This window comes from Mesocricetus auratus, unplaced genomic scaffold (assembly GCF_017639785.1).
Source record: "Mesocricetus auratus isolate SY011 unplaced genomic scaffold, BCM_Maur_2.0 Super-Scaffold_100014, whole genome shotgun sequence".
Lineage (NCBI taxonomy): Eukaryota > Metazoa > Chordata > Mammalia > Rodentia > Cricetidae > Mesocricetus > Mesocricetus auratus.
The window spans coordinates 50,181,365-50,198,447 of NW_024429197.1; the positions used below are offsets into that span (position 1 = coordinate 50,181,365).

The 17,083-nt window shown below is 37.7% G+C and overlaps 1 protein-coding gene across 3 annotated transcripts in view; it reads right to left on the bottom strand.

The window, feature by feature from the left end:
* Positions 1-17,083, bottom strand: part of Focad (focadhesin) — a 319,451-nt gene that overhangs the window by 97,984 nt on the left and 204,384 nt on the right. For all 3 annotated transcript variants that reach the window (XM_040757181.1, XM_040757180.1, XM_040757182.1), the window contains 4 exons: positions 16,974-17,024; positions 15,827-15,910; positions 5,177-5,294; positions 1,075-1,260 (listed from right to left, as the gene is read on the bottom strand). In XM_040757181.1, coding sequence (XP_040613115.1) covers positions 1,075-1,260; positions 5,177-5,294; positions 15,827-15,910; positions 16,974-17,024 — 439 coding nt within the window. The remainder of the gene's footprint in view (positions 1-1,074; positions 1,261-5,176; positions 5,295-15,826; positions 15,911-16,973; positions 17,025-17,083) is intronic.

Here is a 17,083-nt window from a genome sequence, read left to right on the forward strand (position 1 = left end):
TATTGGTGTGTTCACTGTATAAAATAATTGATTCCACTGTATTACTTCTGAGATTGTACATTATGTGTTTTGATTATGTTCATGCTAGTATCACCTCTTAGCTCCTGCCTCCTCTTAGCATCCTTCCTGACCCCAAAGGCTCCCCTCTACTTTCATGTTCTATTTTAAAAGTCTAGATTGCAAATATGTAGAATATCCTGAATCTGACTTATGTCACTCACTTAATATGATAACATGCAATATTCCTGCAAATGACATGATTTTGCTCTTTTTTTGGTTGCGTAAAAATCCATAAATGTATAAACTACAGGTTTTTTAAAAAAAATCATCCATTCATCTATTGATGGACACAGGTTGATTTGTGAGCACTATGATAATAAACACAAAAGTACAAGTATATTATATTACATGCTAACTTTGATTACTTTGGGTAAAACCAGCAAGAGGTACAGGGGGATCACACAGCATTTCTAGTGTTTATCTTCTGGGAAACATCAATACTGAGCTCCATAGAGGAGAAACTAATCTACAGTTTCAACAACAGTGCATGAGCATGCCTTGTTCTTTGTGTCTTTATCTGGGTTTCTTGTTTGTTTACTTGATAGTGGCTATTTTGACTGGGTTGAGATGGAATCTCAATGGACCCATGATTTGCATTTCCCTGATTGCTAAGGACATGAAAATTGTTTCTATACATTTGTTGGTCATTGGTTGCACTTTCCTTCATCAGTCCTGACCTCTGACTGAACCAGCTCCCAATCAAGTCCATAACCAGAATAGTGAATATGTTCTAAGGAGGGGGGCGGGGCTCTAAAATATTCTCCCTGCTCTGGAATTGGAAGCGTTTTGTTTCTTTTGCTTTGGGGGGGGGGGGAAGACTATAGTTTTTGCTTCTACAGTTTTCAAATTCCTTCTGAAGTTTGGTTGTTTGTTGTAACTGTTCCAGATGTGTGAAAATGTTAGTAGCAGCAATGTATATTTTAACTGTAATTTGACCTACTACAATTCACATGGAAGTAACAGTTAGGACATGACATTATAAACCTGCACTTCACCACCACGCAGGATTCTTACCTGCTAGGCCAGGTTTCAGTCCTGGTTGCTTGTTTGTTTCATACATCTTCAATATAAAATTGGGGATTCCTGCTACTGTCTTCCCTTGGTCTGTTCGGATGCCTCCTTTCAATGCAGAGTGATATATTCCACGGGGCATATTCACCATCTCCTGTTTCACTAGGGATGTAAAGAATTCTTCCAAGGCTGAAAGAGAATAAAAATAGTTCAAAACACAAAAAGATGTGGCATTCCAAAAGCATAGAATTCATTCATTCTTAACTGGTACAGATGCCTAGCTATATTTCAGATTAAACTTTACAGAAAAAAAAGTAAACTATTGATCATCATCTCTTAAATGTCCCCAAATTAGAACAAAGCACCACAGTGTGCAGGTATCAGAACTTAGAACTCACTCTTACTTCTTTGCTTCTTACATATAATCCATTGGCAAGTGCTTAAGGCTCTACTGTCAGAGTCTATCATTTTATAACCAGTCTTATGAAGCCTTTCTTAGTTAGTATCTTTGTCCTTTCTCAAATTTGCTAATATAAAACTACATCTTTAAATTCTTCTTCCTCATGATCGCTCTTGCAGCACCCTCCAGTCAGAAGCTGCGGCTGCCCTTTCCGTTCTTTATACCATCTGATACCTTTCACTGCACACTCTAAAACAAAATACCACACAGCCTTTGACCACAAACCAGGAATCGGCAAGACCGTCACCCTGACCTCATTTCTGCCACATTCCCTTCTTGCCAAGTTAAAGGTATCATTCCAAATAGCCTTTCTGCTCCTCAAAAATATAGACTTGCTGGCTGTCTACCTGAAGTATATTGTTACCAGATTTTCAGGGAATGAGTTCTGTTTGTCCTTTGGGTGTTTTCAGAGAGATCTTTCAGAACCAAGAACCATACTGTAGCAAAGTTAGTATAAGTATTAAAAACTGAAAACTCCATTCCTTGCTTCCTTATCTAGATTCCTAGTGAAGCTTGTGATCTTTGTTATTTGACATTGTATGTACGACTAAACAACATAAAAAATGTAAGATCAGAAGACAAACAAGATGTCAAACAAAATATCTGATTAGACTTATGGGTTCATATTTGAGTGTCATTTCCATAAGTGCCACTAGAGGTTGCCCAATACAGAAACAAAAACAAAGCATTAAAGATAGACAAATCTCAGTGGAAAACAAAAAGAGAAACTACTGCATTTCCTCTAACAGGAACAGAAAGGCAGGGTCCCACATAGCCACATCCAAAATTCATTACCTCAAGGTCTCCTTTAAATGACCAAGATTTAAAACAATAAATACTCACTATCATAAGAGTCCTTCTATTTTTCTATGTAATCTCCTGGATGCAACCAAACTTACCCATACAAGGCAAAGAGAGACTGGGGAGTTAGCTCAGTCAGTAAAGTGTGTGGCAGAGCACAAGGACCTGAGTCTGATCCCAAGCGCCTGTATAAAAAGGCCAAGTGAGGCAGAGCACACATGCCACCCCAGTCTAGGGAGTCAAAGACAAGAGGACCCCTGCAACCTGCTAGCCAGACAGTCTACTCAAAGGCACAGGAAAGGACTCTGCCTCAAAAGTAAGGATGAGAACAATTGAAGAAGACACTCAATATACATGTATTCATATAAGTGTGTGTGCGCGTGCGTGTACGCGCGTGCGTGTGCGCGCGTGTGTGTGTATGCATGCACACACTCACAGTACTGAGAACATTTGTTGGGGACAGTTTCTATTGACTCCTTCATACTTATCCTCTACCCTTCTCTGTAATCTGCAAAAATAAGCTTTCAAGAAATTTATCAATAAGGTATTCAGTGATTCAACCAATGAAAGACACTAGCAGAAGATCAAAGGGTGAAAACACAATGAAGCCAGGGAACTTAGTCCCTAGACACTGTCCAACAGGTTGTTACAGGCTGTCTGCACCTATGTTTAGAGAGTCGTCTCCCCGAGGCAGCTCTATCTGTGACATGAAACTGTCTCTCTCCCCCCTAAACAGGCCAAAGAACCTTAGCTATTCTCAGATGATTCATCCATCATGTCTAATGAATTCCCACTAACTTTGAAAACATGCTTATAAAGAATCATTTTACTAAACTTTCTTCAATTATCCCATTGAGCACGAACCCCTCCCCCCATGACCTTGATGAATGTAATGTCTAAACAACTGAATGATATGTAATAACAGGCTATGTACTCCAGTCCCTGAACACTGTGGTAAAGGTATGACTGCCGCAAGCTCAGTCTGAGTACAGACTTTTCAAAATGTGTGCCCGTCATGTGATTGTGAAGTTGGTAGCACTTTGGTAAGAGAGGGTCCTTTCATGCTTCCTCAGGAAGAACTGTGTTCTGACAAAAGGGTCAAGTACCCACGTCAAAAGAGAAGGATGTGCTTGCAAGTGCACTGCGCCAGCACAGAAAGATGTCTCCTTGTCAAACGCTGTGGTCAGTAAAAACCTCTCAACTCCATACTGGAGAAGTGAGGACAGGAAAAGATGCAGGCACCTGAAGGAAGCCACTAGAGAGAACACCATTCCCCAAGCAACTGAGCCAACAACTAGCATTCTTTCCACTCTCTGAAGCCTTTGCTTTGGTCTCTTTATTACAAATGGCCAGGTGAGAATTTGTAAAGAAGAGGAAAATCTACAGGACAACAGGGTGAGCATGTTAACACTGTAGTTATATCTAATGAAGTCATCCAACAACTAAAATAAAATTAACACAAAGAGCTAGGTTAAGGTCTTAAATGCGCTGCTAAATGAAAAAAAATCTAATTCCTAACGTTCACAAACTCAGAGAATCTGGCAAAATATAAATAGGACTGCAGTACAAATAATTTGAAGCTACAACTTAAAAGGCCCAGTAATAAGGTCTAGAAAGAGGGCTTGGTGGTTAAGGATGCAAACTGCTCTTGCATGAGACAAGAGTTCAACTCCCAGCATTCATAGGGCAGCTCACAACTGTATTTAACTCCAGTTCCAGGGGATCTGACATCCTCTTCTGTCCTCTATGAGCACCAGGGATACACACAGTGCACTTACATACATGTAGGCGAAGTACCCATACAGGTAAAATTTAAAAAAAAAACTTTGTTGAGAAGAGGAGGAGGAGGAGGAGGAGGAGGAGGAGGAGGAGGAGGAGGAGGAGGAGGAGGGGAAGAAATAACCAGCAAGAGAAGCAGGCTATGATTCCCCTCTTTTCAGAGCAATAGGAGCAATAGGTTTACTGCCATCAGTAACTAGTGAGGACAACGCATCATCCACCCAGTATGCTTCTAGTTTCTGTTCCTATAGCAGCAACCTACGTCCTTGTCTGCTGATGCTCCCTTAATCAGAGAAAGTGGGCACAGAAAAATATAAAATGTTGTCTATGGCAGTGGTTTGCCAGACGTAGTTAGTACCTCCACAATCAACTTGACTCCAATTAGCAGATTTCCTCAAACAACCCCAGATGGTATAGTACTGTAACCAGTAAGTACAGACACCAGCACAGAAGGACCACTGCCCAAAAGAGCTGCTCAGTAACAACCTTTCCTTCCTTCACAGGCACTAGACCCCTTCTGCTGACCACAGGGGCTACAGGAATCAACAAAGGGCACGAAGTCATTTTAGCAGTCTAAGCAAACTAAATGTTGTATAACAAGGCTTTTTCCTACTCCTGCCAGTTATTAACCCCAAAGACACTCAAGGTTCCCGGGGAGCTATGGGGTAGGAAGTGTGGAGAAGAAATAACAGTGAGCAAGTTGAATGACCAAATTTCTCAATTAGCTTATAGTAAGGGGGCAGTAATTAAAGCAGTGGCCTGCAGTCCCAATGCAAATACATCCGACACAATAAGCTTAGAAGTTGAAATGAATTCTAGTCATCATCGAGAACAATTGTTTACACTCATTTTCTAGTTCAATGCCACTATCATCTACTGGTTTTTATTATGGTTCAAAAACTATATTACCTAAGACAGTAAATACAGAACACAGTTATACTTAGCTCTATTAGAGTATCAATATGAGAATAAATTACAGCAAGTATACACCAATCACATAAACATACGAAAAGTCCCAACAATTTATCAAACAGGCAAATCACTATGGTTGCCAAATAGGGTCACCTGGTAAAACAGGAGGAACAGTGACCGTCAACAGTCTGAGATAGCAAGAGCCAGGAATGGAAAGGTCCACAACTTCCTCTTCATCCAGCTCATCAGGGGCAGGCATTTCTGGCCTTATCTGAAGTGAAAAATGACACGTCAGAGAGGATGGCAACCAAACATGGAAAATATGTTCTTTCTTGACTCTATGTTAAGATTTATAGATTGTCTTATACCCAACCATTCTTTAATATCAAAAACACAACTAAAATGAAAATTTAAAAATATATTCATGAGCAACAGGTCTGGTGATGCATAGCTATAATCCCAACAGGGGAATGTGGATCTCCTTGAATCAGAGGCCAGTCTAGTCTACACAGTGAGTTCCAGTACAACCAAGGCTACAAAAAGCCCCCCCTCTCTCTGTCTCTCTCTCTCTCTGTCTCTCTCTCTCTCTGTCTCTCTCTCTCTGTCTCTCTGTCTCTGTCTCTGTCTCTCTCTCTCTCTCTCTCACACACACTCCAGGCTAATTAAATAATAAAGTCTAATCATTTTACTTGGTATGGTCTTAGTTCCATTTAAAGAACTAACAGTAACACAAGAACATCACCATGAGCCAGCATGAACAATGATTACTATAGAAAACTAATAAAATACCATATCACACAGTAATACGATATCAAGAGTAACATATTCAATGTTAAAATTGTGTGTTTTATAATTAAATATTTGATTTGTGTAATTTTTATTTTAATTTGTGATTTAGAGGCTAGAGAGGGGTTCAGGAAATGATAATAATTGCTGCTGTTCCAGAGAACCCGAGTTTGGATTCCAGCACACATGCTGGGCAGTTTGTAACTATTTATAACTCTAGCTCTAGGTGTTCCAACATACTTTTCTGGTCTCTATGTGTGCAAGCAGGCACACATGCATGTGTATGTGTGCATGTGCCTTTTAAAATTTGTTATTCCAGCTATATCTCTATGACAAAGCTGAAAGCCTTCTAGTGGAAATATGTGAAGATTGGGGCATGACAAATATTTTACTTAACATCCTTTGGACTTGGCAGTTGTTGCTATAGGAAATAAAACACTAAAATCAGTAATCAGTAGCTTCACTGTACTGTATGTAATTTGTATTTTGAAGATTTTTTTCAGTTGCTTTGTCTTCAGTCAGCTTTGGAGAATCAAAGTAAGAATGTATGGTTAACACTCATATTTTCTATTAGATATAATGGTAAAGCCATTATTTAAAATTTTAATACTTTCAATAACACACCATCATAATGCCCACACAGAGATAATTAGTATTAGGGTAGGGAATCAAAATACGGAAAAGTGGTTGCTATAACCATAAAGCGCCAGAACCTAGTCGTTACCATTTGCCTGTCTCTGGGAGTTATTTTTAGAAATAATTAACAATTCCTGCAGACTGCCTTCTTCATAGGTCCCCAAAGCACCATTTCATTAGCAACTGCACTGAGTCAAGATTCTCACAGAGGGATAACAGAAAACAGACAGCAAATGCTTCTCTTATGTATAACAATCTCAACTCCAGTGATGCCGCTCAGTCATAAGGAGAGTTATCGTCAGTACACAAAACCCACGTGACAGCAACTTAACCTCCTGAGCAGTCCCCAAGACAAGATTTCACCTAGAGTCAACACTGAGAACTCAGTTCTAAGGGGATGATGTCAGTCAAACTTCAGAAATAACAATCAGACACAGTCCGGATAGCGTATAGCAGCATTCACTTAGGATGCTACACCATCAGAATTACCCTGGCACACTGAGAACCTTTCAGTTGATGAGTGGTGTTTCCCAAGCGTCTCTGGATTATACTTGGAATTTTCTAAGTTTAGTATGATTGAGAACTGGCTTTGAAATTCTAACCAGTACCTTCTAATTCCTGAAATGAATGAAAGAGCAAGCTCATTGTCCCTATGATGTGCTTTCTGATTTTAAGCATCAAGAATGTTTGGAAAATCATGAAAATAATTTTCCTTAAAGTGCAGAAATGATAATGCTGAGTATATGACAAAAATCTATGATCATACAAAGACTTGTATGCAGATGTTCAAAAACATTTGCTATTATATAAAATTATAACTCTAAATATAAACACACTCAAATATCCATCAGTTTATGAGGTAATGAGCAAACTGGGATATAGCCATACAATGGAACATAATTAAACCATGAGTAGCAATACAATATAACTTTAAAAAGAAAGAAATATTAACTTAAATAAAAATTTGAAAAAAAGGAAATAATAAAGGGATGCAAGGGATGGTTCAGTGGGTTAAGGCACTTGCTATGAAGTTCAATGATCTGAGTTTGATCTTTGGGATTCACAAAGTGGAAGAGGGAACTGACTTGTCCTGGAACATACACATATGTGCCACAAAACATGTGATCTTGATCTTCTCTTCCAGATGTACAGTATAGATAAATGCTTGAAAAATCTAAATAAAAGCCGGGTGTTGGTGGTGCATGCCTTTAATCCCAGTACTTGGGAGGCAGAGGCAGGTGGATCTCTGTGAGTTTGAGGCCAGGCTGGTCTATAAAGTGAGTTCCAGGACAGCCTCCAAAGCCACAGAGAAACCCTGTATCGAAAAACAAAAAACAAAAAAAAAAACAAAAAAAGGAAAATCTAAATAAAGATCAATGATAAATCTGATGAAAGAATGGTAATTACACTAGAAATATAAAGAATCAATGAAACAAAAGAATTGGTTCTTTGGAAGTATAAAGCATATTAACAAAGGATTCCCCAAACAAACCAGAAGAGACAGAAAGAAGAAACTAGCAAAAGGAAAGGAAAAGCAACAGATACCACTGAAATCCAGAGGATCTTTGGGGAATGCTTTAAAAAATATATTCTAATAAATTGGAAATGCTAGAAGAAACAGATAAATTTCTAAGTACATATCAAGTACAAAACTTAACTCAAGAAGGTGAAAAGCCTAAACAGATCAATATGAATAATGAAACTGAAGCATCAATAAAAAGGTCTCACAACAAAGCAAAGTCCAGGACCAAATAGATTCATTGTGCAGTTCTACCAAATCTTTCAACTACCACCCATGCAACTATTACACAAAACAGCAAAAAAAAAAAAAAAAAAAAAAAAAAAAACAGACTGAGTGCAAACTCATGCTATGATGCTGGTATTGGGCTGACACTAAAACCAGATAAGGAAATAACAACAACAACAACAACAACAAAACTATCAGCCAGTTTCCTTGGTAAACATAAATGTAAACACTCAACAATACACCAAAGAAATCAAACACTATGATTGAAATGGGTTCATTCTAGATACAGGACTAATTCAACATAAAAAGAATTAGCACATAAAAACATAGCAAATCGAGGCTGGAGAACACTTACTGCTCCAGAAGACCTAGAAATGATTCCTAAAATCCATACAGTGGGTTCCAACCATCTATAACACGATTTCTAGAGGATTCATTCAACAGGCATGCACATGGTGTACATAAATGCAGGCAAAACATTCATGCATGTAAACTAAGATAAATAAATCTTTTTGAAAGCATAGCATATGAAAAATACCTAGGAGAAAAATTCAACATCCCTTTATGAAGAATTCCCTGTCTGAAGAAATCTGAAAGAGAATAATACCTCAAGACAATGAAAGTTATGTTGCCAAATACTTGTTTAACCATGCAAAGATGTGTTGCATTTGTTTAACTATGTAAAGATGTATTGAATTTGTTTATGTTGTAGAATATTTAACTATGCAAAGATGTGTGGCATTTGCTTAATTATGTAAAAATGTGTTGTTGCATTACCTTGCTTGCCTAAGGTACCTGATTGGTCTAATAAAAAGCTGAGTGCCAATAGCAAGGGGAGGGGTATAGGTGGGACTTACAGGTAGGGAGAGTAAGTAGGAGGAGGAATTTGATTTGTGTACAGAAAGAAAAAGATACCAAGGACATGCCAGGGGACAGACAGACAGACAGACACAGAGGAAGCAGGGAGGTAAGACATACAGACATGAAAGAAAGGTAAATAGAACCACAGCAAAATGTAGACGAATAGAAACAGTTTAAATTAAGTTATAAGAGAGAGTTGAGAACAAGCCTAGATAAGACCAAGCATTGATAATTAATAATAAGTCTCTGGACCTATATTTGGGAGCTAGTTGGAGGCCCAAAGAAAACCCTAACCACAGTTATATACAGAAAACTACAGTTACGGTTATATTGAATAAGGAAAAATTCTAAAAGCAATTTCTCTAAAAATCAGGAACAAGACAAGATTTTCAGCTATATATACTATAATTCAATCCAGTACTTAAAATTGTATTCAAATCAATAAGACAAGAGAAAGAAGTGAAATGGACATATATAGGAGAGGAATAAGTAAAATTATCCATAATTATAAACATATGATACCATACTTTACCAACCCAAATGTTCTACCAGAACAATCTTATCCTGCCAGTATCTTGTCCTGCCAGTTCCTGCCACCCTTCTCAGCCCCAAATAAACACACAAAGACTTATATTAATTTACAAAACTATTGGCCGATGGCTAGGGCTCCTTACTGGCTAGCTCTGTCTTAATTATTAACCTATAAATACTAATCTGTGTATTTCTACATGGCCTTATCTTACCAGAGAACACCTGGCCAGTCCTATCCTCCCAGTCCCTCCATGGCATCTCGTTCCAGTGCCTCTCTGCCTACCTCTTCGAGAAGTCTCCTTGTCTCCTAGTCCCACCTCTCTTACTGCTTCTACTGGCTATTGGCCAAACTGTTTTATTCATTAACCAATAAGAGAAACATTTATACAGAAGGACATCCGCCATCAAATCTGGCATATGCTTTTCAGAAAAGTAGCAAGATAAAACAAAATTTAATAGCTTTCTACACAACAAATATAATGAGAAAAAAACATGGAAATAATGTTGCTCATAAGTTTTCACAACTTTCCTAAACAAGATACCTAGAAATAAACCTAACTAAAGAAATGAAGACTTCTATAGTTAAAAAGCACAAATCACTGAGGAAGAAGAGAGAAAGTCACCCAAAGTGCATGGATCATCAGGATTAATACTTTGAAAATGGCCATATTACCAAAAGCAACATAGAAAATCTGGGAGATCCCTATGAAAATTCTAAAGATATTCTTCAAAACAGAAAATGATAATTTTTAAATCCATATGCAAGAACAAGAAACCCTAATAAGGCAAAATAGTCTTGAGACAAAGAGGAGGGGGGATTACAGTACTTTATCTTAAAATATAGTATTGAACTGTAATAACAAAAACAGCACAATACTGACTCAAAGGCAGATACAAAGAACAATGGAATAAAACAGATGAACCAGAAATCAGTGTACCCAGTCACAGACATATACTTTTCAATAGAATGACTAAAAGCACATATTAGAAAAAAGTCTCCTGAGCAAAGAGTCATGTATATCCGCAGAGAACATTGAAACTGACCTTTATCAACCCAAAACTGATTAAAGACCTTAGTGTAGGAATTGAGAGGTTGAAAGTATTCTAGGGTAACACTGCAAGGTATGGGCATAGGCACAGCCTTTTTTCTTTCGGGAGGTAAAGGATCCTTTTAAAAATAATGGTCTCCCATAGCCCAGTCCTGCCTCCAAACTCCAACTTTCTGTGAAGCTGAGACCAAGCTTGAGCTCCTGATTACACTTTTGCTACTTCCTAAAACTGGAATTATAGGTGTCTACTACCACACGAGGCTGACAATGACTTTGTAAAACAATTAATTTTTTTTATTTGTATGGTTGTTTAACCTGCATGGATGTGTGTGTACCACTTGCGTGAGTGGTCCCTGAAGAGGTCAGAAGAAAACAGCAGATTCTCCTGAACTGAAGTTACAGATGGTTGTAAACTACTATGAGTGCTGGGAATTGAACCTGGGTCCTCTGCGAGAACAGCCAGTGCTCTTATCTGATGATTCATCTCTCTAGGCCCATCAATGGCCTTTTAAATAGGACTCCAACAGTACTGGAAATAACAAACATTGACAAATGTGGATTGCATGACATTGAAGTGCTTCTCTTAACAAATGGCAAAGGGGAAGGACAGCACATGAACTAGGAAAAAGTCTTTGCCATCTCCTTATGTAACAGGGATTAATATCCAGAATATATAAGGAATTTTAAAAATTGAACATTAAAAATCAAAAATGAGAAAACTGACAGGTACTTTTCATATGAACAAGAATAAATAGCCAATAAATGCAAAGGATGCAGCATTATTAGTCATTAAGCAAATATAAATCAAAACTACTTTGAGTTCAACTCTGATCAGAATGGCAAATTTATAAAAATTTAAAAATATATAAAATGCTGTCAATGAGGGGGAACTCTAATATACTGCTGGGAATACAAGTCAGTATGCAAGTTCCTCAATAAACTAAAAGTCGTACTACCATATAATCTAGCTGTCCCCCTTTTGGGTATATACCTGAAGGAACCAAAGATGGCCAGGACACTGGCATTTCTAAAAGCCACTAAAGAAAGTTCCCAGGTTGGGGGGATAAACAAAATCCAACTGATAAGAGTAGCAACTAATGTAGGTGCCAGGAGTCAAACTTGGGTCCCATGGAAGAGTGGTAAGTACTCTTAACTACTGAACCATCTCTCCAGTTTCTGTGCTCAGCTCTTAGGAATTACCCCTTCAGCTATCTAGCACCAAGCTCTAAATTGGCTTGTGTGTAACAACATAACCAGAACACTCACATGTAAGAATATCTTTGGCAATTGTATTGCATTAGCTGCTAAAGCTCAGTACATCGTTAGAACACACACACACGCAACTATGAGACCTCCCAATTATAGAAAAGCTTCGTTGAAAAAAAAGCCGAATTTAAAAAATGACAAATTACTTTTTAAAATTTCCTTCAAATTGAATTGAATGTGGGAAGGCTTAGTCTACAAAATATCTTACTTTGCATTCCTAGCCATGTAACCTTCCAACCACCTTTCTGTGTGTCTAACCTATGAAGATCTAAGAGTGAATGCACAAGCAGAGGGGTGTAATATAGAATGTGTCAAGTATCTGCATACATTTAGTTAAAAAGAGAAACAGCTTCTGATGAATGCAATGACATTCACTTAAATCAAAGCCAAGAGGGTTACACCATATTTATACCAATGCTAGATACATAATGAGCTCTTCTTTATTGCTTCTAAAATTAACCCCAGAAATCAACAAGGCTATCTTGAGAACTTTGTAAGTTTAATTTTGAAACAGCTGAATTATTTCTAATGACTCTAAGTCAGAAGAAAAATCAATGTCTTCTGCGTGAAAGTTTTCTGATAATTTGATCAGAAAAACAATTCTATATTGTCTCTTAATTGATTTTTGTTGTTGCTGTTGTTTTTGGGTAGGTTTGGGGGATGCTAAAGACAAGACAGGGTAATAGTAAATATCTAAGAAGAACAAAATACATATAAATATTGGGGAAATCATTTTCTATTTTTTAATATTGAAATGAATGGATCCTCAAATTTTTTAAATTTTTAACCAAACTTAGATTTTCATTTTGAGATAAGCGATGACCTTATTGCAAATTGACAAAACACATGTAATCATTTAACATCCTCATCAATAAGATAGAGCCCATCACTTAGCAGACAATTAGTAAGCAGTTATTCGACCAATGCTAGAGCTAAGTGTCCCTCACCTAAAGTCTCACAAGCAAACTTAATAACCAACAGTATAAGTGAATGAACTTTTTATCTAGTCCTTATTCATATGAGGTCTCCTCCTCCAGCTCTATCATGTGACAGTTTCCATCGTACTTCAGATGTACTATTTTAACCCTGCGTTTTCTTCTCTGACCTGCCACTTCCTTACACCTATGTTCTACCTGCCTGTTAACGTTCCATAAGTTATATGGTATAAACTTATATTCATCAGCAAATCAATATTTGCTTCTTAAGGAAATTTAATGAAAAGTGGCACTTGAAAATGTATGGGAATTATAATTCACACAGAGAGTTATACTTCCAAAGATGCATCTTGTTTTGTTTTGTTTTAATTCTAGCTGAAAATCACGGCAAAGTCAAAAGTTTGACACATGTGGAAAGAGAGAATGTTGATTCAGTTTCACTGTAAAAGTATACAGTAATCCCCTGAGTGAGCCAATTGTCCATGGTGTAGAACGGCTATAGAAGTTCCTGTTTGCTTGGACTTTGGAAACATTCAAAACTGTACTTTTATTGAAAATGTGCATTTTATATAACTGCTAACATTTACAAAATGCCTGATTGTACCCATAACTTGGAGCCGGGCTCTTATTTGGGATATAACCAGTTTCTACTATTCTTTAAATGTTCAAATGGCCCCACTAGAAAGAGAAATAACAAGAAGGGTCTCACAAGTCCTACACAAGATCAAGCCAGCCAACACACCAGTATGGATGGGGAGGGCCTCATGAAGTCCCACCCCCTAGCTGAGATGGTATTGGCAACTGATGGTTGCTAGACGAGGCAAACTAACTTTTCTTCAGGAATATGATCTCTCAAAGGCTACCCATGCACATACTGATAGCACTCAGTGTCTGTTTCTATTGCTTATGCCTTTAGAGATATACTCACCATCATACCATGTTTGGTAGATTATACTCCATTAAGTGGTATACAAATTCCCCCTTTAGCTATTTCCTTAATTGAATTATTCTATAACACCTTCTGATCCATGCATTCCCATAACTGGCTCTATACCTCTTGCTGTAAATAGTAGTGATGTACTCAGAGTTAGTGCTTCAAATATGTTTGAACTTTAGTCTTCAGAGTAGAGCTGTACGGCTTATTCCTTTCTAAGCATGCTTTTCAGTGTTTGTTTTGTTTAAATCCCCTTCTGGAATTGGACGTCTTCTCTAGAGTAACAGTAGCTCGCTGTGACTTATCCTCAGCCAAGATTGTGATGGTGGGGTCTAAGACTCTTCCCTTCCCCTCTCTGCCACAGTTTCTCTTACAAAGCTCCCATCTTCTTGTGGAGACACAAGGCCTGCAGTGCTGAACCCTGCTTCCATAGCCTCCCCACTGCTATACTATGGTTCAAATGAGCAATTGACGAATAAAAACATTAAAAAGAAAAGGTATCCTTGCAGGGGAGAGCTTTCACACCAAATTCACGGGACTGTTTTCTTGTCATTTATTTATTTTTCAATTGTATGGGTATGGACTTGCCTAGATGAGTATCTGTGCACCATATTCATGCAGTGTCTGTGAAGGACAGCAGAGGGGGTCAGACCCCCTGGAACTAACTGGAACTATACTTAGATCCTCTGAAGAGCAAACAGTGCTCCTAACCATTGAGCCATCTTTCAAGCCTTAACTACATGCTTTAAAAGCAGCTATGGATAGCTAACCACAGTGCAGTTTGAAGTCCCACTGGTTTCCATTATAAAACCCCTAGGTAAGCCTTCCCACTTGTAAGAACTGCATGACAAGTTGGCCAGTCAAGTCATTATGAGTCCTCAGATGTATAGGAAATCCTGCCTTACTTAAGATTTGGTTTCACAGGAGCTTATGTTCAGCTTCTTTTATATGGTAGTTCCAATTCAATTCAGTGACCATCAGTAAGTTGGCCAAGTCCTTACTGGTTTCTGATTTCTATAAAAACTTACCACAAAACAAAATCCAAACATGTCTTAATGCCCGAGGGTGCTAAGAAATTCACAACATTTAATCTCCAGGATACTTTCTGGGTAATATTATAAATAAATTTATATAATACAATATCACCTTTACCGTAAAGTCATTCATTAGTCACCTGTATTATTTAGACTCACAGTGGCAACGAAAATAAAATCAGTTTGAACTCCTTAACATGATCCAGTACGTTAAAACAGTTAAGTTAGGTAAGAACTAGATTTTTCTTCCATTCTTTAAAGACAGGTCTCACTATGTAACCCTGGGTGGCCTGGAATTTTCTATGTAGACAAGACTGGTCTTGAATGCACATAGGTACCAACATACATTTGCATCCCTAGAATGTTGGGATTAAAGTCATATACTACAACACCCATCAGATACTAGATTTTATGTTTAGTTTAAAAAATAATAATTGCGTAACATATACAAGGCTGGAGTTGCATCCCCAACACTGCAATGACAAAAGCAACAGCATTAATAACTTACTTATTTTTAAAAAAGACAATGCCATAAATATTTTTTGCTCACCCATAAAAGGTAATGACACTTTCTTCTTGCCACATAAATCATCTCCTGTCTTACTAAAAATGATATTTTTTCCTATGACATTTGTTGTTTGTGAAAAATAAGGACATTCAGCAGCACAGGAAATAAAAAATATTAATCTGTGGGGCCATGATAAGAACTGAACTCCAAGATGGCACTCTCAATTGCCAGGAAAGGGGTGCCTCAAGTGGTACTGAACTTCTGGGCAAGCCATGACTGCAGCCACTTGAAATGACTCAATGTATACACAGTGCTTTACACATGCTTTGAGGAGATTCAAACCCATCACTTGTGAAGCGTAAGACCACGCAGTTTTACAGATTAAAAGAATGATGAATGAGCTATGTTATACCCATGCTTTACATTCATCAGGTGAAGAGCTGCTATGACCAGAAATAAAGACCTTCCAGCAGAAAAAAGTGTCAAGAGACAGCAGTGAGAAGGCAAAGCGCTTACCTTTTCCGGCAGGTGAAGAATGGTGTGGTCTCCTGTACTAAAGTGAGACAAGGATTTATAGGCAGCACTTGCTACAATGGGATCCTGGGTGAGAAGGAAAACAACACATATCAAACAACAGATTATGAGGAGGCATGACAGTCTTCCCTCCCAAATGTCAGGCTGCTACAGTCAGTGTCTGAAGAGTGCTACTTAGGCCAAAAAAAACATTACCAGAGGCTTGAGAAGAGAAATCAAGTTTCTCAATTCAAAGAAATACTGTTTAAAAAAATTTGAGAAGGCAAACCAAGAAAAAACAAAAACAAAAACAAAAACAAAACAAAACAAAAAACCAAAAACCAAAAAAATATCATTAAGACTGAAGTAAGAATGACTGGGGAAAATTACCATCATCAACCTGCCACAAATAGCAACAGAAAATAAAACTAGGCTGGTGGGCTGGGAAACAATAAATTTTTACCCTAACTTAGATCTTAAAAATTACCTAATTACTCAGCCCCTCTGAATTAATACGGTTTAGTAGGACTGTGGGGGTCAGCTATGACATTTCCAACCCTCTGTACGCTTCAAGCTACTCAAGAATTTGGGAGATAGCTTTTGCATTCAGAAAACATGACTTCCTGAGTTGATCCCAAGAACCTACACACACACACACACACACACACACACAGCCTAGTATGGTGGCGTAGGCTGTTTCCTGGGTCTTACTACACAGCCAGTCTACACTATTTGATGCACTCCATGATACTAAGGGACCTTGTTTTAAAAAAGATATTACTGAGGAATGACATCTGAAATTGTCCTATGGCCTCCACATACATCAAACATGCATGTATCCTGACAAACACATATAAACCCACAAAAACACACACACTATACTGTACTACACCTTCTATTTGGTACATTATTTGGAAGGGCCAGGGCAGAAAAAGATAAAATCATATTAACCTGAGGAATAATGCCAACAAGCTTCACATATGCTATCATTGAGAGTAGAGAACAATTTTTAAATCTAAACTTACTAATAGTCACTTTTTAAAAAAAAATCAAGACTTCAGTTCAAGAAAACTATATTGTTTATCTTGAGTCTTATTCCAGAGCCCTTTCTCCAGTTTGTTCTGAGATACAGATATTCTTATGAAAATACCTTGTTTTGAGTGTGAGTCCAGAGGAAGCTGAGGACTTGGACCTTAAAGTTCTGAAAAAAATCAGAAAACACAAAGGAAAAAAAATAAAAAAGGTTCAACTTGAAATGAA